At 40.8% G+C, this 24,341-nt stretch overlaps 1 protein-coding gene across 6 annotated transcripts in view; it reads left to right on the top strand.

Annotated features, from left to right (window-relative positions):
• The window catches only part of Sec24b (SEC24 homolog B, COPII component), a 96,409-nt gene that overhangs the window by 46,988 nt on the left and 25,080 nt on the right, over positions 1-24,341 (top strand). For 4 of the 6 annotated variants that reach the window (XM_076933256.1, XM_076933255.1, XM_034499996.2 and 1 more), the window contains 3 exons: positions 9,315-9,419; positions 18,635-18,715; positions 20,657-20,889. In XM_076933256.1, coding sequence (XP_076789371.1) covers positions 9,315-9,419; positions 18,635-18,715; positions 20,657-20,889 — 419 coding nt within the window. The remainder of the gene's footprint in view (positions 1-9,314; positions 9,420-18,634; positions 18,716-20,656; positions 20,890-24,341) is intronic. The other 2 variants (XM_034499998.2, XM_034499997.2) reach the window with 1 other exon arrangement.

The raw sequence follows: 24,341 nt of genomic DNA, 5'->3' as shown, positions 1-24,341 counted from the left end.
CAGAATTATGTGAGGACAAAGCATAGCATAATTTGGCTCATGGAATTGCTCTAGCGTAGGCTTGCATGTTCCTGTGTACAGGACTCAGGAAGGAACCAACAACCAATTACAGTATCCTTTGTAAACTTGTTACCAACAAGTTAACATAGCTGCCGTAAGGCCACAAAGAAAATTGCCCTCCAACGGGAAAAAAAAAACTTGTGGAGAACAGATAGGGCAGGACCAGATTGTACCCAGACGGTGTGGCCTATTTCTTTCAAGCTGCAATGCCACCTTATAGCTGACTGAGGCAGGAAAGGTACTTACATATCACTTGGTCCTTGAAAATGCGACAAGACTTGTAAGAAGACATGTAGACATTATCAAAAGCACTTACATTTACAAGGGAGGACTAGATTTTATGTGGACATATGTCCTAGCCACCTTTAAGACATTTCTCTCTCATCAGTCCTTAAGTCAGTTATGTGCCCTGAGGGAAAATGGTGCCTGTTATACGTAGAGAAAAACAGGACATTTTGCATGTGATTGCTGCCACAAGGATTTCAAATTTTTAAAAACAAGCATGTTCCTGTACCCACTATGTCCCATGATCTGCACAGTTTCCTAAGTTTTTATCTGAGATGTTAGAGAGGAATTCACTGGGCTAACAAATACTCAAATAGATATTCATTAGCCACCTGGAGAGAGCCTGGGAAATGGCTGATGCCCCTTCAAACAACAGGTGCCATCATCCTGAGGGCCGACCATAAATGATAGGATAGACAATAACCCTCAGCCACCAAAATGTACCATTGGTCAGCTCTATAAGGTGCCCTCAGGCAGTGGGGGAGTGAACTTCAGTTCTACCACCTGACTTAGACCACCCTCTAACTTGGGACAGTTTTAAGCCAGCAGTCACAGTAGGACTTATTTTAGGCAGAAGCAGCCAGAGCCTACAGGGACTACAGAAGCACCTGGTAGTAATAGTTGAAGATTGTGCAGGGAGGAATTAGGGTTCTGGTTCAGTTACCCCAACTTCTTTTGATACTACACCTTTGTTTAAAATAGCTGAACCAATTCCCCAATGCTAAATAAAGACAGGTATTCATGGTTTGGGGTCTTCATTGCACAGTTTGCTATAATTGGTTGTCAGGGTGCCAAAGTTCATAAAGTTGCTTTTAGACCTCAAATTATACCCAGTATCCTTGTGTTCTTATAAGGCTGAGATACCTGAGCCAAACGGGAGTCCTTTTATATAGCCCAAATCATTGTATCAGTAGATACTGCACCACCGACTTAATCCTTTATGAGGTTTAGATAAAATACAAAGTGCGGTTACTCTCGTGTTTACTCAGGGTGATTATTAAAGGCTCAGAGTGGGGTATCACATGACGGCTGCCTTTCACCAGCAGCCCTGGTCAATGCTTTAATGAATGCCCAATGGAAATTTGCCTCCCAGATCACTTGACCATCAGAGAAACCTATGTGGGTCGATCAGTGGCCACTCATAGGGGAAAATTGCCTCCAGTGTAGTACAGGTACAGGGCAGACACATGGACAAGTTTATTAATCCCCAGAACTACCCCTATCTATCTAAAAAATAAATCAGGTAAATAGAGGCTATTATAGGATTTAAGAACATAAAGTCCTACAGGCAGTGGTCCCTAGCACCTCTTGTTGTACTATCGCATTTTCATTCATTATAGTTGACTTAAAGGGTTGCTTTTAACCAGTTGGCTACATTCTGGCTATCTCAAAAAGTTTGCTTTTACCCCTCTGTTGCCTAATCTTGGTCTGTCTGCACAGCACTTGCCTAGGGTATGAAAATAGCTCTACTGTGTGTTGGGAATTTGTTGTTGAGGCTGGCAAGCTCATACCTGACAAAAAAGTTAAGGTTTACATCACCCACTATATAGATGATCTTCTAATCAGTCATCCTGATTTTACCAAACTGACCATGAACTTTGTTGACCTCAAAAATAGCCATTAGATCTGGGTGTCTTCAAATTGTTCCAGAAAAGATTCAGAAATTATCTCCACTCTGATACCTAGATAAAATTATAGGGGAGTGTACTGTATGCCCTCAAAATCTAGAAATTTACAAGGAATTTTTTTCAAAACTCTTACTGATTTTGAGAGCAGTTGGAGATACAAATTGGCTCAGACCTGGCTTAGGCACTTAAGCTATACTACCCAAGAACTTAAAGGGGACACCGATCACTCTTCTCCGTGTTGATTTCTTTTGAGGCTAGCTGTATGGAAGTGGCTGTGTCCAAGTACATGTATAGGACCCAGCCAAGCCTGTCACTAGCTATCCTAAAATCACCCATGACCCCCTACTGAGGTACTCTGGCAACTGCAGTGCATTTTGAAATAGTTGCATTTAGGGCATTCCTTATCCAGGGTTTTGAACCTTTGCTATGATTTGGTGGCAAAATTTATCTCAGAGGGACTCGAACACACTATAAGAATGCTAGATACAAAGCCAGAAGTAAATTATGTCTCATTCATGAGATCAATAGCATTGACTCTGGCAGCAATCTAGTGTCTAGCAGCATTCTTTGGCTAATTATCCTGGCCAGCTTGATTCTCATCTTCCACCATCCAAGGTAGTATACTGTACCTGACTCATGGGGTTACTTTTCCTGAGGTCATACAGTCTTAACCCCTTGCTTTAACTAACCTATTTACACACACTCCTTACCATGTTATAGCCCCTACCCTTCTGCCACTCTTCCTTGGGTTCTGAAGTACCATGTACAGTGTACTCAGTGAGTTGAACTCTGCAGTTTGCATAGTTTTAGATTATTTTGCCTTCCCCTCTGTCAATATTTACAGCCTATACTCCTATATAGTAGGAGTAAAGCAAGCCTCAGAGATGATCAGCTCATAAGGTATACCATCTTCTCCATTGGCTCCTGAAACTCTTGCTTCCAAGTCAGAGTCCTTGCCATGTTGGCCATATCTGGCTACATGTAGCTTTCCACAGACCACAGGCTGATGGTGATGCATGGCTGACATCTTGTTCTCAGGGTCCTTGCTCTGCTTCCCTCTTGCTGTGCAGTCTGCCTTGATAAAACAAAACAAAACCCATGATAGGCATGCTTTGTGTCATCAACCTCCCCCCCCCCCCCCTTTACAAAAGACACTTGCTGTTTTCTGAGGACAGCCTAGGCTAAAGCAATATGCCCAGTGTGGTCCTTTCCAGCCTGTCACGCATGATGGCATTGACCCTAGAATGTTTGTCCTAGTGCTGTCTGGCAGGTGGATGTTCTTTCTTCATGTAATCCCCTTTGGGAGAGTAGCATTTGTGCATGTTTCTGTTGATAGCTGTTCTCATATTGTTTATACCCCGCTCACACGGGGAGGCTGCCAGCATGCTGTTGCTCATCGCCTTGCTGGATTGGCTGGTATGGGCCATTTACAGCATCTCAAGGTGGACAGTGCTCCTGCTTATAGCTTTTCTGCATTAAAAAAACTTGTGTTCAACACAAAGTAGCTCACAGCATGGACATTCCTCAGGGACAGGGTGACATAGAAAGACCCCATAGATGGCTCAAGCAGTAATTAGAAAAGCAGAAGGAGGAAGTGCTCCTACCAGTTCTCTAAACAGGGCTTTACTTACACTAAGTTTTAACTGTGCAAAAGATGACATGAACAGAATGGCACTGGTTGCCAGAGGACAGGGAAATAAAACCTGAGGTGCTATAGAAACACATCGTGACAAGAAAGTGGTTTGGCCTGTTCCCCGTGCTAATGTGGGGAAGAGGGTATTCTTGTCTTCCCTGAAGGTGTGGAACAGCCACTTTGGGTACCTTCAAGGCACCTAAAGAGCTTTGGATGCAGTGAAGTTCCTGGTTGCAGGTGTGAAGAGGCTGAGACTGGAGCCCACAGAGAAACCGAAAGTGTGGCCCTTGAAGCCAATCGAGCGGTCTCCAAGGAGGAGGCCTCCTGCACAGACTTCAAGGAGGGCGACACCACCAACGTGGGGTCAAATAAAAAGGCTGATGCAAATGTCGGAGGAGGGAGCACGAGGCCTGGGGTTGGGAAATAACCCTGCAGCTATATTTCTGATGTGTCTGGTAATCATATCCATTCAGGTAAGTCCAGTCAGGGGAAAAGCCTACTGGACCTACGGCCCCAGGCCATCATTTTTCTTATTTAATGGCTTGGTCACATCCTTCCATACCTTTTTCTGCTAATGGCATCCTCTGTTTGGGAGAATACTTCTGTAGCTACCTGGAGTCCTGGTGGGCTCTCTTCAGTTGGTGAGCTACAGCCCTTAGGTTTAGATAGAATTTAATGTCAAACAGATGAATACTAGCATGTGTGAGAGCAGCCCCTTATAGCAAGAGCAGATATGATTGGGGCATGAACCGAGGCCCATCCCTGCCTATTTGGACCCTCAACAATAGTGTGTATTTGGCTCAGTTATGTCAGCACCCATGGAATGGAGGAGACTCATGTAAGATTGTTTCTCCTATTATTGTCACAAAATAGTCCTTGACAAGCTTCAGGCTTCAATCTGTTGAACCTGTTAAAGCATTCCTTACACTTTGTTGGGAACAGCAGCTGTTATGTTCTTCCCTCTTCTCATTCTTACAGTCTGGTGTTGAGCATTTCAGCGAACCACCTCTGGACTAAGTACGGAGAGTCTTCGTGAACATCTAAGAAATAAGAAAGGGGGAGATGTGGGGAGCAGAGGAAGGCCTAAGTGAATTGTGTGTTGTTTGACATGAGCACGGCCATGTCAAGGACCCCAGTGCCTCAGATCCATGGACATGGCAAAGCCTTTTCCGGGTCAGGCTCAGGGCCAAAGCCTTCCCCTGGTCCAAGCACGAATGTTGACAGTGTGTACAGAAAGCACCAACTGCAGCTTCCTCCTCCCAACTGCAGCTTCCTCTTCCCAACTGCAGCTTCCTCTTCCCAACTGCAGCTTCCTCCTCCCAACTGCAGCTTCTTCTTCCTGGATATTTACAGCTGAGACTGTTCCCTTACAGAGACTGCCCAGGACTAACCCTCCTCCTTGTGCTGTACATAATAAACATGCTGAGTTTTGGGTCACATAGTAAGTGCTCTCTGTCAGAGAGAGCAAAGCCCGCCTGGTCTCAGCTTTTCTGTATGTGTGTCTGTCATTTCTTCAGTGTCTGTAGTTTCTTCATTCCTGCGTCGCCCCAGTCAGGTTTCTAGGACCCAGCAGTACTGGACATAACAGTTAATAACTTCATATGCACTAACAACTAGTATATGGCTGAACCTAAATTGAACCCAGAGTCCCAGTAGTTCTTTTCTTGTTTGTTTGAGACAGTGTCTCATTATGTAACTAACCCTTGTTGACCTGGGACTCACTGTGAGTTTAGAGTAGCCTTGAACTCACACTTAGTATCCAGCTGCCTCTGCCTCCTGAGTTCTGGCAGAGTCCCAGTTTTTCCCTGCACTGTCACACTGCTCTTAAGTATTTCTTACTGTTTTTGCTTTCTCTCCCAGGACACTTTGAAGGTTGATAGTTCTGACGGTAGTGTTTACAGGCTGATATGCGCATGCACATTCACTGTCCTTACTCCTGTCTCCCACCCTCTCTGCTTCTGAAGTGGAACATGCCAGAGAAGTTCTAACATGCTTCACCTATACCTGAGGCATCTTCAGAAAACAAAGTCTTATGTTTGGGTGCCTTCATTACTCATTTAAGGAAAGAGCTACTTTCTTTGTAGCTACAGAGAGATTTTAGACCTCAGTGTGGTATCAGAGTATACTTTTGAAGCCAGGGTTATCTCGTCCTTTCTAAGGCGGGAACAGAGCTGTTAACAAGGCACTTCTTTGGGTGGAAAGATAGTGCCTACAGAATGTGCATGCGAGTGGTTCTTACAAAGCTGGCCTTTTTGTAAGAACCCTTGCAAAGTGTTCTAATGTTTGTTGCCTTGAAGATCATCTTAGGAAAGATAAAAGTTGCTCCAAAAATCTAAACTCTTAAATTTAAAAAAAAAGGTCCTTCACAATGGGGTTGTTCTATTGAGACCAGTTCAGTTTCTGCCAGTGTATCTGGGTGGGGAGGTGAAGGTAGATAGCTTTTGTTAAGCTATCTCCAAGGATGTGTTCTGCAGAAGACATTCAATAGTAATTTAATCTGAATTGCTTTTCAGTATCACTTTGCCCTTGCTGGGGATCAGACCTAGGGCATGTGCATCTTGGACAGGTGGTCCACATCAGCTGTATCCCCAGACCACAGTAATGATTGGGGGATGATGGGTTAGATGTTTTCTTTACACTTTCTTTTTTTCTTTCTTCTCTTCTCTTCTCTTCTCTTCTCTTCTCTTCTCTTTTTCTTTTTTTTTTTTTTTTGCAAGAAGCCAGTGAAATTTGACTCCTGGGTCCATAATTTTAACTTCCCTGTATTCTAGAAGACATTAGGAAATAGAAATTGACAAGGAAATGGATTTATTTGGTTTGGAAAAGGGAAACAAAATGAGGGTTTTTTCCAACTTCCTTATAGCAATGTTCCATCTTTAATAGAAAAGATGAAACCCACAGAAATATACCCTCAAAGGTCCAGCTAGTATCAGAATAGTGAGATTTTTCTGAGAGAGCTCAGCAGGAGAAACTCCAGAGAAATCTTATTTATTTGGTTTATTTCCTGAGTGTTCCTGTTAGCGCTGCTGCTGGAGGAGTGTCCTCTTAAAGCCTGGAGTCTGTTAACTGCCTTGCTCTTCCTTATGTCACGTCCTCTCCAGTGTTCTTGGTCTCTTGGTTTCACTAAATTCCTAGCTTATAAGTCAGTGATTTAGAATATAGGAGGTGTTTCCTGTAAATTTCCGTGATGGCCTTCAGGATGAGCTCTAGGAGGCGATGTGGCAGTCTTCCTCTAGCCTAGCCTTGCATGTGGGTTTTAGCACTTAGCAGGGATTTGAACTGTGAGATCCCTGTTTTAATGGAGTTGGTGATTGTGGCAGGAATTACCCCTTTTGTTGCCTTCTGAATAAACTGCACATACCTGAGACTAGACTTTTAAATGGAGCAATCGTATTCCAAAGCTATTCTCATTCCTTTGTGGTTCTGAAATATCATGTTCTTATCTATTAATATTTCCAAGCTTTTAGTGGAACTTACTTGAACAAGCAAAGGTAAGCTAATTTCTGAACATATTAAAGTCATGGTGGGAGAAAGGTATGTGACTTTTAGTTAATAGTAAATGGACAACCACAGTGTATTCAAAAGTCTACAATAAATAATATTCTTACACTTTAAAGGTTTGTTTTAGTGAATTAAATCATTGCTGAATGAATTCTTATCATTGTTTAGTTATCTTATTTTCTCTCAACTAGACCTTATATTTTTTTCTAATAATTGAGATAACTTGTTTATCTCTAAATCTGGAGGAAAGGAAATGTTTATTTTAAAACATATATATATATATATATAGATATATATATATATATATGCACACACGTATATATATGCATTTGCTTTGTATTGTAGTTCCTGAGTAACAAACTGTCTTAATCCAGTCATGAAGAATGGAGTCTCTTATTTACCTGTTTATTGGCTTCTCTTTAATACAGCAAACACAATATCTTTTTTCTTCTATGTCATCTTAATGTACCATTAAGTATAGCACTAACAATAGCACATCAAAGAAGTGTGACATAAGTAGTCATTAAATGTAAAGACTTCTTCTGTGAAAAACCTTTTATATTGGATCTGTTTAACCATAACATCTTTGTATGGTTTATATTTATATTTAATTCAGTCTGTTATTAGCTAAGTTTTTGTTTTAAGTAGGTGGTTAGTAGACCATGCTGCTGAATTTGGAAGGTGTCAATTTATCATGTAATTCGTGAATATATTTTATATTGAGTTTTACTTTATTAGATGAATTAAAGAATACTCTTACTTTGTCTATATTAAATGTTTCAGCTAGCCAGGTGTGGTAGTTCATACCTGTAATCTCATCACTTAGGTAGCTGAGACATGAGTTCAAGATTAGCCCGGACTACAGTGTGAAAACAACAGAAAGACAAAAGAAAAACAAAATCCCAAAGCAGCAAAGCTAGCAGATTTCCTGTGCTCTTCACATTAGTGGGAAGATCAATCTTAATTAGGTACAGATTAACCTTGGCCACATCTTACTCTCAAGATGAGTTCTCTTTATTCACATGAACAAAACAGACCACCCAAAAAATAGTCGTAGGAACATAGGAGGTGGCAGAGCCTGTGATTGGTGATACTTCAGAGTATTTCCAGCCTTACCGAGTGTTCTTGAAACACTCAGTAAAAACAGCTTGGAAATCCCAGCTGTTTCTAGAGTTTTCCTTTTTCAAAATAGAGCTTTGAGATTTTTCTTCTAAGCAAATATTTAGTCCTGTTCATAAAGTGTTATCTTTTTTTGCTTGTTTGTTTTGTTTTGTTTTTAGAGACAGGGTTTCTCTGTGTAGCACTGGCTGTCCTGGAACTCACGCTGTAGACCAGGCTTGCCTCGGACTCAGAAATCCACCTGCCTCCGCCTCCCAAGTGCTAGGATTAAAGGTGTGTGCCACCACTGCTGGGCAAGTGTCATTTTTAAGTTAGATTAGTTGTCATTTTTAAGTTGCATTAGTTGTTACTTTTTACATTTTGATTTTCCCAGATTAGGCAATACTAGTAGGTAGTAACTGTATGATAATCCTTATACAGGGAGAGCACCAGGTGTGTCTTTCCCACAGTGTACCTTCTGGTGGACTTACTTCACATCCATATGTAAGCTGTAGGGTGACACTCAGCACTGGGCATCTCAGGAAATGAAAAGCATGTCTGTCATTGTTACACTTAAAGCCATGGTGTCCCCGGTAAGCAGAGAACTGAGCCCAATATAGTTTGTTAACCACCATTCTTTTCTGTTATGGCGACTGAGCTACCATCAAGGTGGTGTTATCAAACAAAAGGAATGTGTTTTAGCATACAGCTGTACAAATGTAGTTCACTAGAAATGGTCACTGCCTTCCAGGAAAGCATGTTCTCAAAGGAATTGAACTACGACAGTCTCAAGGCTGAAGGGGGTAAATGTTTACAGAGCTCAGAAATATTTTCTGAGAACACTGCTGTTGGTTCTACAGTCAGTGAAACATATGGTTCTTTTTTCATGCTTAAACCAGTTAGTTCAAGTTAAAATTGCTTTTACTAAACTGCTTTGCCTAGATTTTCTAATGGTTCCAGTTTTGATAATAATCTGCTGATATTAATATGCATGCTGGGATGTCCTTTGGAATGTCAGAGATCTCTCTCACTTTTAATGTAATGTCAAGATTTATTTCCTTGCCTTTCTTGTTGGTTTGACTCTTGTGTTTGTGCTTTCCACTTTACAGGCATGCAGTATGGTGACTATGTTAATAATCAAGCTAGCTCCACACCAACTCCCTTGTCATCAGCTTCCGATGATGAGGAAGAGGAGGATGAGGATGAGGAAGCAGGTCTGCTTTAGCTTCACACAGTTTCTATCTTCGCTTGTTCAACCTGTCTTTATTTTACAGTCTCAGCCTTTAGACAATGTCTGAAGATTGTGCATGATGAACACCTCAGTGTGGGTTATAGAGCTTGGCTCACTTGACCTAATCATGTCTTTGATGATGGTTGAATGTTTTCTTCTTTTAGACATACCTGTCTTGCCAAGCTGTGTGCAAAGGAGTGAGCCCTGGCTGAAGTTCCTGGCTGGTTGCCGTAGCACCCCTTAGGAATAATGTTTTCTGCTTTGCATGTTCCTTCAGACTAATCAAAATGAGCTATATGGATTTTTTTTCTTTAATGTGATAGAGAAGTAAGATTGTTCTGTAGGGTCTGGGTCCTCTTGGGCCTTGTCAGCATAAGCTTAGAAGTACTACATCAGGGTTTTCCAGCTAGTGAAATAGTAGTTCATACCATTCACTAAAGTAGTACATATGGTTGTGTAGTGACAACCTGCTTAATTACATTTTTGTGCTTTGATAGGTAGAATGCTATTAAAAATTAAACAGTTCAGGTCTTCCACTGATAGTAACACTTGAGAGGAGATGAGGAAGTGAGGCTGCTTCGTCAGTGAGTTTAGGTGACCACAGGTCTCTTCCTACTGTATTTATTATTGATGGAAGGATTTGCTACAATTTCTCTAACCAAAACCTGCTGTTCTGTGTGTATTGTTAAAACTATTCAAATCTTTTATACATGATTTGAGGGGGATAAAAGATGCCAGGTAGGAAGAAATTTTCTTTACTCAGTATATAAAAATATTAGTTATTTTTCAGAAATATTTTAAATTTTTTATTTAACTTGATTTCGGATTTTTAAAGTTTAAAAGTTATTCCAGTATATGTTTTGTCCAAATAAACCACCTTCTTTATAATTCTTTATATGTTTTTCCCTTCATTGTCTGAAAGTCAGATGTCAGGCATGAACCTTACTCCCAAATACTGCTTGCCATGTGTGTCGCCTAGTCATGAGGGTCATGCAGTTACAGCAGGTCGGACATTGGTGTGATAACACTGGTGTCTATAGCTCGTGGTCAGTTCTTAGTAATTGTCTCAGGTTCACTTTGTATAGTTGTCCTCTCGGCCCTGGACCCATTCCATTCCCAATAGTTCTTTGAACTTAGCTGGTAAGTCTGCAGTAGTTCTGTTGATGCAAAACAAACAAACAAACAAAGCTCTCAGTTCAAAGGGAAGAAGAGAATGTATTCAAAGCTGAAAGTGAGTGACTTACATATGAACACAGGTTGCCCTAAATGCTATGTTCTACTGTGGTAATGGTTTCAGGAAGTTTGATAGTAGCAGAAGAGAGGAAGTCATAATCGAGGTGCTTTTCAAATCTATTGGTGGAAGCATCAGGTAGAGGGATGCACAGGTCAGTGGGAGGAGTCCTTGGCTGTGGGCTCAGGTGGGATCTGACCGACATTCTAGTTGCACTGGCAGAGGCTGAGTTTCTGTACATTCCAGAAGGATTTACCTGACTGTCATTAGGATGCTAGGTCACACACGGAGGCTGGAAGTAAACAGCTAGTAAGGGGGCTCTAGCTAGTCAGGATGATTCTGGACTTCAGCCTGTAGCGGGCCAGCTTTGTAAAACCTGTCAGTCTTAGAGAATTATTTAACACGGGTACGGCTTGTTTCTGGGAACTTCATTCACAAAGGCCAGTTATTTTATGAAGTGTTTCCTGATAATGAACATTAGATCAGATCATAGTTTTCCTTTTCATTGATGCTCTTTTGATTTATTGAGACTGAGAGTATCATCTAGCTCATGCTAGTCTCATATTCTGTGTATAGCCAAGGCTAACCTTAAACTCTCTTACCTCCACCCTCTGACTGCTGTAATATGCCACATGTTCACAGGCACACTTGGGTTAAAGGATACAGCTCTGACAGGATTTTAAAGCAACATTGTATTTGCAATGCCCTTGGTGATGTGTGTTCGCATATTGATGATGTTAACATTCTGTAAGGTGGTATCTGCCAGGCTGACTCTGTAAACCCACTGCTTTGTCCTGTTGAAGCTAATGAGTACGTTGTAGAGAGTTTTCTGTGCAAATGTGCTGGGTTTTGTTTTTTCATTCTTGTGTATGTGCACATGTACTGAGGCATGGGTCTGTGCACAAGCAGTCAGGAGAGTGCTTTGGATTTCTTAGAGCTGGAAGTACAGGCATGTAAGGGATGGCATTTGATGTGACTGAAATCTATCTTTCACTTTATGTAGGTACTGAGAGCTTAACTCTGGTCCTCATTGCTCAGCAAATACCCTAGTGGCCGAGCTAGCTTTCCAGTACAGAGTACCATGTTCTTTATTCAACTGTCATTCGTTGCTTTAATATTCATTAATATCTTCAAACTCTCAGGGTCCTATATTGATGAGTTGGACTTTTATGAGAATCCATTGATTTGGCTAGTGGCAATGCCTTCTGTTGGGCTCTGATATCTTTCTTCATCCCTTGTAAATATAGCACTGTTTGGGCAAGGGGAGATAGAGCAGAGAAAATGAAGAACATCCCTTAAGTTTTACGAGTGCATATTTCATATGTGTCTGCTACACTGGATGAATCCTGCCAGTCCTATAATAGGTGTTACTATGAAACTCAAGAGATGGGAGCTATCCGTTTTTTCTCTCAACCAGTAGGTAGTGGGCATGGAATCTGCCTTTCATTTTTCTGCATCTTTTATCTGAGTTATGTAGAAGCAAAACCTCAGTTTCCCTAGTTTCTTAAAATTGAACAGTACTAGTAAATATTTTTGGTTGTTGTTGACCCCTAGAGAACAGCTTAGGCCTTTTCTTCAAGGCTTCCGTTTTCCTGTTTTTTTTTCAGCTTCAGAGAGTCTGCTGGCTTTATTTCTTCTTGAGCTAGGTTTTCCCTGTGTGGTCCAGCTGAGTGGTTCATTTAGCTCTTCTCTCCTTTGCTTCCTATGATTCTGGCTCCTCCTTTTTTTCTCCTTTGGTTTTTTTCAAAGCTTCAAAAGATGGGACATAGAGCCAATATAGACTGAAGGGGAGTTCTTCTCAGGATCTCCATTCATAGAACAGGTCCCCACCTGGCCTCATCGTTCTTAGTCTCATGCTAGGGTTGTAACAAGACTGAGGAACCTGAGCTACCTGAGGTCTATAGGGGGATAATCCATCAAAACTGGTTGTTTATCTAAAGTTTATCTAAAGTAGCTTTCACACTGAAAAGGAACAGATTAAGGAGCTTCCTTAATCTGAAATGTGAAAGACTACAAAAGCCAGATGTTTTCAGTGCCAAGATGACTCAAGTGGACATATTAACCCTACATGTACTAGAAACACGTACAATTACTGTTGGACCCCATATTTAAGGTACACGTGAAATATAGTTAGTTTATGTTTAGCTTTAAATTCATTTAAAGATACTTCATCTTTTATATATACATGTTCTAGAATCTGAAAGAAAAATTTACAAACTGAAACCTTTCCGGTTCCATGTATTTTAGATAAGTTTTCAGTCTGTATTTTTGCTCTAAGAAGTAATACAGTGGCTTCCAGAAATACTTAATAGGGAGACAGCATTCATAATTATAATACAACTTGAAAAGGCAGTGATTTCAGATTTTAAACAGATTTTCTCTTTACCTGGAGAGGAAATGCTTTCCTGTTGTCATAAGGGAAGATTTCTTAAATGGAAAAAGGAAATCAGACTGCAGTGTGCTGGTCATGAACTCGGGGGAAAGGAGGGGTCTTGGTCAATAGGTCTTCGGTGTAACTGCATTGTAAGGTAAGGGGGCAGTGGCACAGCAGTGTGTGAGAATCGAGGGTGTGAGGCAGGTGTCAGCCATGGTTTGAAGGGTTACAGTGTGAAGGATCTGTAGAGGATAGTCCTCTAGGATTATAGTGAAGTCTTAGAGATTTCTTCAAGTGTCTTCAGAATATCAACATACTGGTTTCATATGTGTTTACATGTATGTGTGTTTAGTACAGTTATGATTGGTATCAGCAGTGATGCAATACCAATGAATGCACTAGAATGGATCAATTAAAACTGGGTTTTACCAAAGGTCAATTGTGTTAACTGGTCCTGACTCTTAGTGGTCCATTTGTGATTACAAATGTTACTACTTTGCTATTGTGACAAGAATTGAACTTCTGAAAGTAAATGAACAGACTTAAATGTCATTAAATAAGCTAGAACAACTGTTTATAAGAGTCCTACTTGAAAGTCTGTGGCTATGGTATTAAGATGGGCATTTTAAACTTTTATTAAACTGTTTTCATTATTTTGATGGTAGTCTTTCTACTCCTAGTCCCATCTCTTCCTAGATCTTCCCATTGTAGTCTTCACCCAGATTCAAGTTTGCTCCCTCTCTCCCTCTCCCTCTCTCTCTCTCTCTTTCTCTCTTTCTCTCTCTCAAAAATAGAAAAACAACAAAAAATGAAAATCAGAATGGACAAATAAACTAAAAAGAAAGAAAGAAAATCAGTAAGAGAGAGAAAAAAAAAAAAAAAAAAAAAAAAAAAAAAACACCACAAGCCAAAAAGCACATAGACACAGCCCGTCCTGTGTTAGCTCACTCCTCCTGGAGTGCTTTCCCTATGTGGTTGACAGATGAAGTTATATTCTACTGAAGAAAACTGATTTCCCCTTCTCAGCAGATACCACTTGCAAATAGCTTCTGAGTTAGGTGTGGGACCCTGGGTCTACTTCAAAACGAACAGATTTTATTTAAGATGCTAAAATTTTAACGTTTAACTTGCCATGAAAGAGCCTCAGATTCATGATTAAATAGACATATGATCTTTAATAATTTGATATAAATATCTTAATTTTTGGCTTTACTTTTTTCAAGAATAATTATTTTGCTTTTGTTTTAAGATTTATGTTTCAAAAAGGCATTCATTTATAAGTGTGTGTTTATGTGGAGTAAACATATGCCACAGCGTATTGTGGAGATCAAAGGCAACTTGTGGGAGTTAATAATCTCTTTCTGCCACGTTGGCCTTGGACAGTCTTAACTCAGGGTATTAGGCTTGTGTAGAAGAGCCTGTTCGATACAGAGGTCAGCAAAGAGTGTTGAATCCCCTGTAACTAGAGATTTAGGTGTGAACAACTGGAGGTGCTGGGAATAGAACTTGGATCCTCTGGAAAAGCAGTCAGTGCTCTTAACAGCTGAGCCATCTCTCCAGTCTCAGAGTCATTAAATGTTTGTGAGTATTTTGCCCAAATGTATGTGCACTGCGTGTGTGCCTGAGGCCCAAGGACGAGGGTACTGGATCCCCCTCTACTGGAGTTATGGACAGTTTTAAGTCACCATATGAATTCTGGGAATGAAGTCACCCAGGTCTTCTGTAAGAATAGCAAGTGCTCTTAGCCACTGAACCATCTCTAGCCTCAATAATTATTATGATTTCCTCTTCTTCCACTTTTTTTGAGGGAGGGTCTCACTGTGTAGCGTTGGTTGGCTTGGAGTTAGTTATATAGATCTACTGGCCTCAGACTCACAGATTCTGTCTCCTGAGTGCTAGGATTAAATGCCCAGCAAGAATTATTATTTCTCAGTAGTTACTTTTAAACCTTTTTCTTGGTCATAGAGCATGCCATAGAATGTTGTTGATGTTTGTTTTGAGATACAGTCTCATCATGTAGCCTTAACTGGCTTGGAACTCGCTACATAAGCTAGGCTGGCCTTGAACTCATAGAGGTCTACCTTTTGCCTTACCATGGTACTTTATAGCTGTCTTATTGAGGTGTAACTCACATACCATAAAATTAGCTTACTTAAATTTCTGCTCAGCAAGTTTTACTGTCTTCTTACTTTATTACCCACTAGTATTCCAGAACATTCTGATCACCTCCAAAGAGAACTTCCTTATCTTTTAGGAGTCACTCCCCATTCTGCCTTTCTCATCAACTCAGCTCAAGCACCTGCTGATTTGTTGTTGAGTTGTGCTTATTTATTCTGTGACTGGCTTCTTTCTCTGAGCAGTGTGTGAGCTCATCCATACTGGCCCCACATCAGCGCTCTATCCCTTTTCACTGTTGAAGAACCAGTCTGTTTTGTTTGTCATTTTTATTTACCTGTTCCCCAGTTGGTAGACATTGGTTGTTTCCATCTTTTGTCTGTGGTAAGTAGTGCTCCTATGAACGCTTGTCAGTGTTAGTGTGGTTTGTTTTCATTTATCTTACGAAATTTCTTGGTCATATAGTAACTGTGTTTTTAGAAACTGTCATAATGTTTTCTAAAGTAGCTACATTATTTTAGAATTTCATGAAGTTTCCAGTTTTTCTGCATTTTTACCCAAAAAAATGCTATTACGGATCTTTATGGGGTTAGCTGTCTTGGTGGATGTGAAGGTACTGTGTTCCTGCTTTGATTTCCATTGTCCCAGCAGCTGGTGATGCTGAACATCCTTTGATATGTTCACTGCCTTTCATGTACCCTGTTTAATGGCGGGTTCTGTGTTCTCCAGTTGTGTGGTTTTAACAAACACTTGGGCCATCGTGCATTTTATAGTACCCCTCCTGTACTGTGCAGCTGCGACTCTCTTCTGGTGCTGGCTAGCTTTTGGGTGTGCTAAAGTAGGTTGCTAAACATTTTTGTCACACCAAAGGAGAACCTTGTATGCATTGAGCCATGCCCCTTCCTCTTCCTCTCCCCTCAGCCCTCAGTGGCCGCCAGCGTACCCTCTGACTGTAGACTTGCATATTCTAGAGACTCATTGAAATAGAACCATACTGTATGGATTGTGTTATATGTTCTCCTTTTTGGCCTGGCCTTTTTTTCACTAGCATGTTTTCAAGATGTGTTTACCTTGTAGCAAGTATGAATTCTTCATTCCTTTTAACTGAATGGTAATCCATTATTCTAGACACAGCGCATTTTATGTAGCCGTCACCTGTTGGCAGTTTTTGTGTTTATATGTGTTTTTGTTTCTTTACTGTGTGTTTTGTGATGGGGTCTTGTTATGTAGTTAGACAAGTGATGGTCCTTCTGCCTTAGCTTCCTGAGTGCTAGAATTACAGCATGCACCCTCACACCGGCTTCCGTGTACTTTTTAAAATGCTAGCACTATGATCCTTTTTGTTCTGTTTTGGTGACAGGATCCCACTAGGCAGCCCAAGCTCGAGTTCAGCATTGAGCCTCCTGAGTGCCAGTTTCATAGGTGTGCCACTGTGCCCAGCACTGAGACTTTGACCCTGCACAGCAGCGTTGTACTTGAGTTAGATATGTGGACAAACAGAAAAACTGTTACTTTCCAGTAAAACTGGAAGTGGCAAGTGTATACATAGTTTACTATCTATCACCAAAGAGGACGGCTTAGTAACTACGACTAGTACTGCACTCCAGGTGCTCAAGTGCTCAGACTGATGGCAAGTGGCTTTCCTCCTGAACCGTCTAGTGAGCCATGTGACGGCTGAAGGACAAACTCTGTGCCTGTGGTCTTCTGCCTTGAAATCATATTCTTGACTGAGAATAAAGCATCCCTATACAAGCCACTGTCAGTCGTGCCCTTAGTTGATCAACTCTTAGAGTTATCTAAAAGCTGTTCAGAGAAAGATGACTATGCATGCCCATTCTTTTTACATACAGCTTTAAAAAAATCAAGTTATGGTGTCTAACAACATAGGAATTAAGTAAATAAAAATGATTTTTAATGTACATGGAGGGTTTTTTTCCCAGTCATAAAGAGTGGTTAAGTTGTTTGCAGAGAAAATGAATGTAACTGGAGATAATCAAATCATGTGAGTTAAACCAGTCCTAGAAAGACATGCGTATGTTTCCTCCCATCCATGATTTACAGAGTGTTAAAACTTACACACATATAAACGACATGAAGGCAAAAGTAAGACTGTGTGAACAAAGGGAGCCAGTGGAGGGCGGAGGCATGGCAAGTGTGCTCAACATGTGATCTAGACTTGATGAAAAGGTAAAACAAACACTCTTTTTTAAAAAAGGAAAAACTAAAATCCTGGTTGTTTGTCAGTTAAGAGCCAGGGAAAATGCTCTGCCAGAGAGTTTTATTTTATCACTTTGGTCTCAAGTTTTATCACTTTGGAGCCACGTGCATTTTCTACTGTGTATATCTGTGTAAACTGCAGTGTATTTATCTGAGCTTTCCAATGAAGTACTTGTTGAGTGAATGAATGAAGGAACTGTCTCTTATGTTCTATTCTCCCATGTGTCCTAGCACCTCTCAGCTTTTCTTAATCTAACCGGTTTGAATGGTCACAAACCGTAAGTCCCTATTGTCTGATGTTTATGTCTGTGAGCATGGCTTCCATTTATATTTTTTTAGTCAATATGGCGAGTGTTGTTTAATCTCTATTCTGCACATGGATAAATGGAGACACTAAAATACTTTCATGTTATGCTGGAAGAAACTCAAGCCATAAAGTCTGTTTGTTTTTATTTTTTATGTATCTGAGTGTTTTACTTTCATGTGTATATGTGCACCACGTGTCTGTGTGCTCATAGAGGTCAGAAGAGGACATCGGATCCCTGAACTGTCACAGCTCATTAGTAGTCATCATGTGGGTGCCGGGAATCCACCGCAGGGCCTCTGAGGTCACCTGTTACGCCATCTCTCTAGCTCCAGAGGCGTCTAGGATTGTGTGAATCAGCTCTGTTTCTGGTGTGATCCCATTAAAATAGCTGCTAGCCCTAAATTTTTATTTGCTTATTTTTATAGTTTGATGTTTATTCTTGAAGTTGATGTGTAACTGAATTTTATTCCATTCATCAGCTATGTAGTCTCCCCACTGTTATTTCTTATTCATTTAAAATATTTTTTTAAATTAGATTTGTGTTTTTGTCAGGATGGGCATGTGCCAGTGTGTTGCGGTCAGTGTTAAGTTCCCACAGTTAGTTTTCTTGTTCTTAGGATCGAACTCAGATAGTCAAGTGGTCAGATTGTCATGGCAAGTACTTTTACCTGCTTGAGCCATTCATATAGTCTCTGTGTGTGTGTGTGTGTGTGTGTGTGTGTGTGCGTGTGCGCGCGCGCGTGCGCGTGTGTGCATTTCTTCTGTGTCTTCTGTCTTTCTTTTAAAACATCAGTCATTGTATGTGTGAGACTGCTCTCAAAATCATTAGCCATTTTAATTTGGCACCAGAGTTGGGAGTGTTTTTAGTTGAGCAGCACCAACTTTTTCATGGTGATAGCTGTTGCCATGAGGTGCGCCATCACTGAACTTAGCCTGTGTTTGGTTTCCTTTTAGGTGTAGACAGCTCTTCTACCACGAGCAGCGCTTCACCCTTGCCCAACAGTTACGACGCCTTGGAAGGAGGCAGCTACCCAGGTAAGCTGATTCGAGCTTGCACACTGTTCCTTTAGGTTACTGGCTGCATCAGGGTAAAGGCGACTAAATACATATCAAAAGCAGGCTGCATTTTTAACCAAAAAAAAAAAGACATTTTTCCTGGCATTTCTCAGCTATAATATAGTAATATGACAACCATTCATATTGTTTCTGGCTACCTGAAGACATTTGTTGTTTTCTGTGTGGGTTTTTTTTTTTTTTCTTTTTCAAAAAAAAAAAACATTTGATAGTAAACGAGATATTTTTTTCTCTTCTTTTAAAAAACAGCTTCTTAAATTGTGCTATTTCTGTCGATCCACATGGGTCCTTGAGTCCCTTCCAGCTAATCCCTGAGTATGTATTTGATTCCTTACTTTCCTTGTGGCTCCTGATGCCTCCACTTGGTAAAAAGCCAAGTAGACCCAGGGGGTAGGTCTTGGAGACATTGCTATTTTTCTAATATTTTTTTCTAAATGTATAAGAAAATTTTGCCTGCATATATTTTGTGCCCTGCATTCCTAGTCAGAATAGAGAGTTGAGTTTCCAGGAACTGGAGGTGCAGAGGGTCGTGAGCCTCTGGAATTGAACCCATTTCCTGTGAGAGACAGTACTCTGAAGCCATCATTCTTAATTATATCTGAAAAGAACCTCATTACATGAGGAGAACAGAGGGGCAGTGGATGGTGTTAACCGAAAACAAGCTGTTGTACGCCATTTCATTGTAGTAGAACCTAGACTGCAGTCTTCTAGTGCTGCTGTCTCCTGTCACCCACACAGTGGCACACTCCCTCCCTTCATGACTTCAGTGTTCAGAACAACAGCACAAATGACTTTGTCCTTCTGGTCCCTCATCAGTTTGATAATATCACCTTCACTAGGATGAAATTTAGCTGAAGCTGTACCGTTGTGTACCTAACACTATTCCCTGTCACGAGACCATGAGTCAATAGAAAAATGTAATCCCCTCAGCTTAGTTACAGCTCCCTCTTGCTTTTGAAAGAAAGCGTAAAAAACTTAGTCTTTTGTGGTCGAACATTTTTTGTCCTAGGAATTAATCGGGGGGGAGGGGAAGGAGAGGTGTGGCAGGCCTATCTACAGGTGTCTTCTAAATTCAAACACAGTCAATAAAAAGTTGGATTCTTCAAGAGAACTTTTAAATGATAAATTTTATTAAGTCATGTACTTTTCAGTCCATGTTTTGCAGACTCTAAGCTGGTAAGAAATACCATTTTTAATACAAAAAGTTCAAGAGATTATAACTTAAAGATTGATTTGAAGTAAGACCAAGTCAATATACTAAATCTTACACTGGTTACACACACATATGTTGCCAAGTTTTCTAATTTTTTTTTCAGTTTTACTGGAATTTTTGCTTTTATGTTTAAATAAAAGTGAAGAACATCCAGTCACTAAATTTTCTTAGTCACTTATTGATGCCAGATGTTGTTCTAGAAGTTTAGGACAATATTTTATATTCTACCCACAGTTTACTTATGCAGATAATACCTATTTCTAGGGTATTATAGAAATATGCCACTACTTTCATGGACATTTTACATTAAGGGTCAAATAAAGGGCAGTTTAGAAAGAACTAATTTTTAATCTTAATTCCCCTGTTTTATTTTCTGCTTCTTAGTCCTAGTCCTCCTGGGAGAATTAAAAACCAAAAATATGCACTACTGTGTTAGCTGTGTTTGGCATTGTTAGAAGTAACATCTGAGGCATTTGTTATTGAAATTATGCATAGGCAAAGTGATGCATAAAGTAAGATTGACAGAATATTGATAGTTATTAAAGTCTGTGATCTGTACATGGGTTTAGTGATCTTTTCTTTCTAGTTGATATGTGTTCAAGTAAAACATTCTGAAAAGAAAAGAATGCCAAAGGTTACTGCTTACCAACCGAATTTTGGGTTGTGAACACCTAATTTTTTCTTTGTAGATATGCATTCTTCTTCAGCAAGCAGCCCTGTTCCAGATCGTGCCCTGGAACCTAACTCCTCCCTCGCCCAGGCTCTGTCTGCAGCCCCCACTCCCGCTGCTGCTCAGCCAGCAAAGGTAGCAAAGCCCTTTGGCTATGGCTACCCAACTCTGCAGCCTGCCTATCAGAATGCAGCACCACCACCCACCCCTGCAGCACATCCCAGTGGCCCTGTGTATTCTGGATATCCCCAGGTGTGTATTCAGTCATGTGTGATAAGTTGATAAAAGTTGTATCCATTGGAGCACATATCTGATAATCTGAATCTAACGAGGTGGAGTCTGGATGGAAAGTGAGTAGCTTGGGTTTTCTTTAGGTTTTTGCAGTTTTTGTTTATAATCAGGAAATTAAATGATAATTTAAAACTTACGTTTATACAAATGTGTGTCTGTATGTTTGCCATGTATGTACAGATAACTGCAGAGCCCAGCAGAGGGCACTGGGCTACCTGAGCTGGCGCTATAGGTAATAGTGAGCTTCCCAGTGTAAATCCTGGGAAGTGAACTTGGGTCCTCTGGAAGAGCCAGTGCTTGCAATCATTGAGCCACTTCTACACCCCCTAATGATAGCTTTAAAATTTTTTATCTTGCTAAGCTGACAGTTACCTCAGAAAATAAGAGAATGTAATTTAGTATTTACTTTAGGCTCTGTTCTTTATGTGGAGTCTAATACAAAAATGACCCTGTGAGAATCTTCATTAACAGAAGTGTTCTCCAGTCTCTGTGTTCAGTGGCCGTGGTAGGTAGTTTTCTGTTGTTGTGATTAAGATGCTGTGACCAAAGGCAACTTGAGAGTTTCCTTTGGCTTACGATTCTGGAGGGGAGTCAGTCAGAGGAAGCCGTGCCTGCCATGAGGTGGCCAGCAGAAAGCTGTTTGATCACATCTCACGACACGGGAACCAAAAGAACAAAGTGCAAGTGAGGAGAGGTGATATCAAGGCAGCTCCCTGTGACTGAGGTCCTCCAGTAAGTCTTCATGGCCTTCAGAGTTCTGTAAATTCCACTGACAGTGCCACCAACTAGAGACCCATGGTTTAAATGCATGAGCATAGAGTAGGGGTATGCTAAATAGTTCTCATTTCTGTTTATTAAGTGGAAAATAAGCAGGAAAATGAGTGAAATGGCCAAAGCATTTTAAGTGTATTAGATAGATAGATAGATAGATAGATAGATAGATAGATAGATACCCTGTTTACATATGTATAACATATATATATGTGTGTGTGTGTGTGTGTGTGTGTGTGTGTGTGTGTGTGTGTGTATAGATAAGTATAATTTTATATATAAGTATATAGAGACTGTGTTAGTGTGTATGTGCACAAGTAGAGGTCAGAGGACAACGTTATGGAGCCGATTCTCTCCTTCCACCTTTTCATGGATCCGAGGGACTGAACTCAGATCACTAGGCTTGCATGGCAAGCACTTTTACCTGCTGAGCCATCCTTCTGGCCCTAGAATATATATTATAGCTTTAAGGAGCCTTCTGTGATACAACTGAAATCCTTTTAAATGTTGCACATTGTGTGGTCCAGTGGTTCAGCTATGAAATCTAAAGACTTTCTTTTGTAATGACAGGCAATGGCTTTCATTACTTGGTGAGAAAGGCCCAACTTGTCAACCCTCAGGAAGGACCTTATGGTCTTTGTTCTCCCGCCACCCTTTATTGCAGAGAATTTTGGAGAAAGACCTTTCTTGGATAGCCAACAAAAAGAACAATCATTTCTAAACGCTATTACAATTCAGTGCATGTACAGATTTCCCCAGTTATCTTAGAAATGCCCTTTTATATTTGATTGTTTAAACTACTAGCCAAATAATAACGGCTACTTTGTTTGCTTTTGTGTTATAATTATCATTTTAATTTGAAACAAACTTTACAGTTTAAATTTATGCCTTGCATCTGATGGAGGCTGAGGCAGCAGCCCCGAAGACTGACCTACATTGCTCATTGCTTCGTTTTGCTGTCATGTCATTTACTGCTTCCTCTGCTCCGTTTCCTCTGATCCAGGAGCTTGATCATATTCATATTCATATAGGAATCATAGGCTCATGATTATGGTAATCATATTCATGTTGTCTTTGATTTAGTATTTATATATCAATATATATTCATGATTGTTAGTACAGCTAAGCCTTATTTCTTTACATAGGCCTGATTAGGAGCTCTTGACGTCACCTAGGACACTTGACGTCACCTACTCTTCAGCCTCACTGCTGAGCTGTGAGGATTGTCTAATGCTCAACCAGGTGACCTCCTGGTCATTTGAACTGTCCTCATTAAGTTGTTTGTTTGTTTGTTTGTTTGTTTTGATATTTTATTTACATTTTAGATGTTATCCCCTTTCCCCATTCCCCCACCCACCCAGGAACCCCCTATCCCATTCTCCCTCCTCCTGCTTCTATGAGGATATGCCCCCACCCACCTGCCCAGTCATACCTCACCACCCACAATTTTCCCCACACTGGGGCTTCCAGCCTTCACTGGATCAAGGATTTCCTCTCCCACCTATGCCTGACACTGTTACCCTCCCCTACATACACAGCTGGAGCCATGGGTCCCTCTCTATGTGCTCCCAAGCTGGTGGTTTAGACCTTGGGAGCTCTGGTTTGTTGGTATTGTTGTTCTCCCCATTGAGCTGCAAATCCTTTCAGCTCCTTCAGTCTTCTCTCTCACTCCTCCATTGGAAATCCCTTGATAAGTTAAATGGTTAGCTGTGAGCATCCGCCTCTGTATATGTCAGGCTCTGGCAGACCTCTAAGGAGACGGCTAGATCATGCTCCTGTCAGCACGCACTTCCTGGCGTTCACATCAATGTCTGCCTTTGGTGACTGCACATGGGATGGATACCCAGGTGGGGCAGTCTCCAGACTACCCCTCCTTCAGTTTCTGTCCCATGCTTTGTCATATTTGCTCCCATGAGTATTTTGTTAATCCTTCTAAGAAGGACCGAAGCACTCACACTTTGGTCTTTCTTCTTTGTGAGCTTCATGTGGTCTTTGAGTTGTATCTTGGGTATTGTGAGCTTTTGGGCTAATATCCCATTATCAGTGCATTCCATGTGTGTTCTTTTGTGATTGGGTTACCTCACTCAGGATGATATTTTCTAGTTCTATCCATTTGCCTAAGAATTTCTCAAATTCATTGTTTTTAATAGCTGAGTAATATTCCATTGGGTAAATGTACCACATTTTCTGTATCCATTCCTCTGTTAAAGAACATCTGGGTTCTTTCCAGCTTCTGGCTATTTTAAATAAGGCTGCTATGAACATAATGGAACATGTGGTCTTTTTATATGTTGGAGCATCTTCTGGGTATATGCCCAGGAGTGATATAGCTGGGTCCTCAGGTAATGCTATGTCCAATTTTCTGAGGAACTGCCAGACTGATTTCCAGAATGGTTACACCAGCTTGCAATCCCACCAACAGTGGAGGAGTGTTCCTCTTTCTCCACATCCTCGACAGCATCTGCTATCACCTGAGTTTTTGATCTTAGCCATTCTGACTGGTGTGAGGTGGAATCTCAGGGTTGTTTTGATTTTCATTTCCCTGATGACTAAGGATGCCGAACATTTCTTTAGGTGCTTCTCGGCCATTCAAGTTTCCTCATGCAGTTGAGATTTAGCTCTGTACCCCATTTTTAATAGGG

This window comes from Arvicanthis niloticus, chromosome 4, assembly GCF_011762505.2.
Source record: "Arvicanthis niloticus isolate mArvNil1 chromosome 4, mArvNil1.pat.X, whole genome shotgun sequence".
NCBI classification, from domain to species: Eukaryota; Metazoa; Chordata; class Mammalia; order Rodentia; family Muridae; genus Arvicanthis; species Arvicanthis niloticus.
The sequence above is the reverse complement of the archived record's forward strand: the minus strand, read 5'-3'. Positions and strand labels throughout refer to the sequence as shown.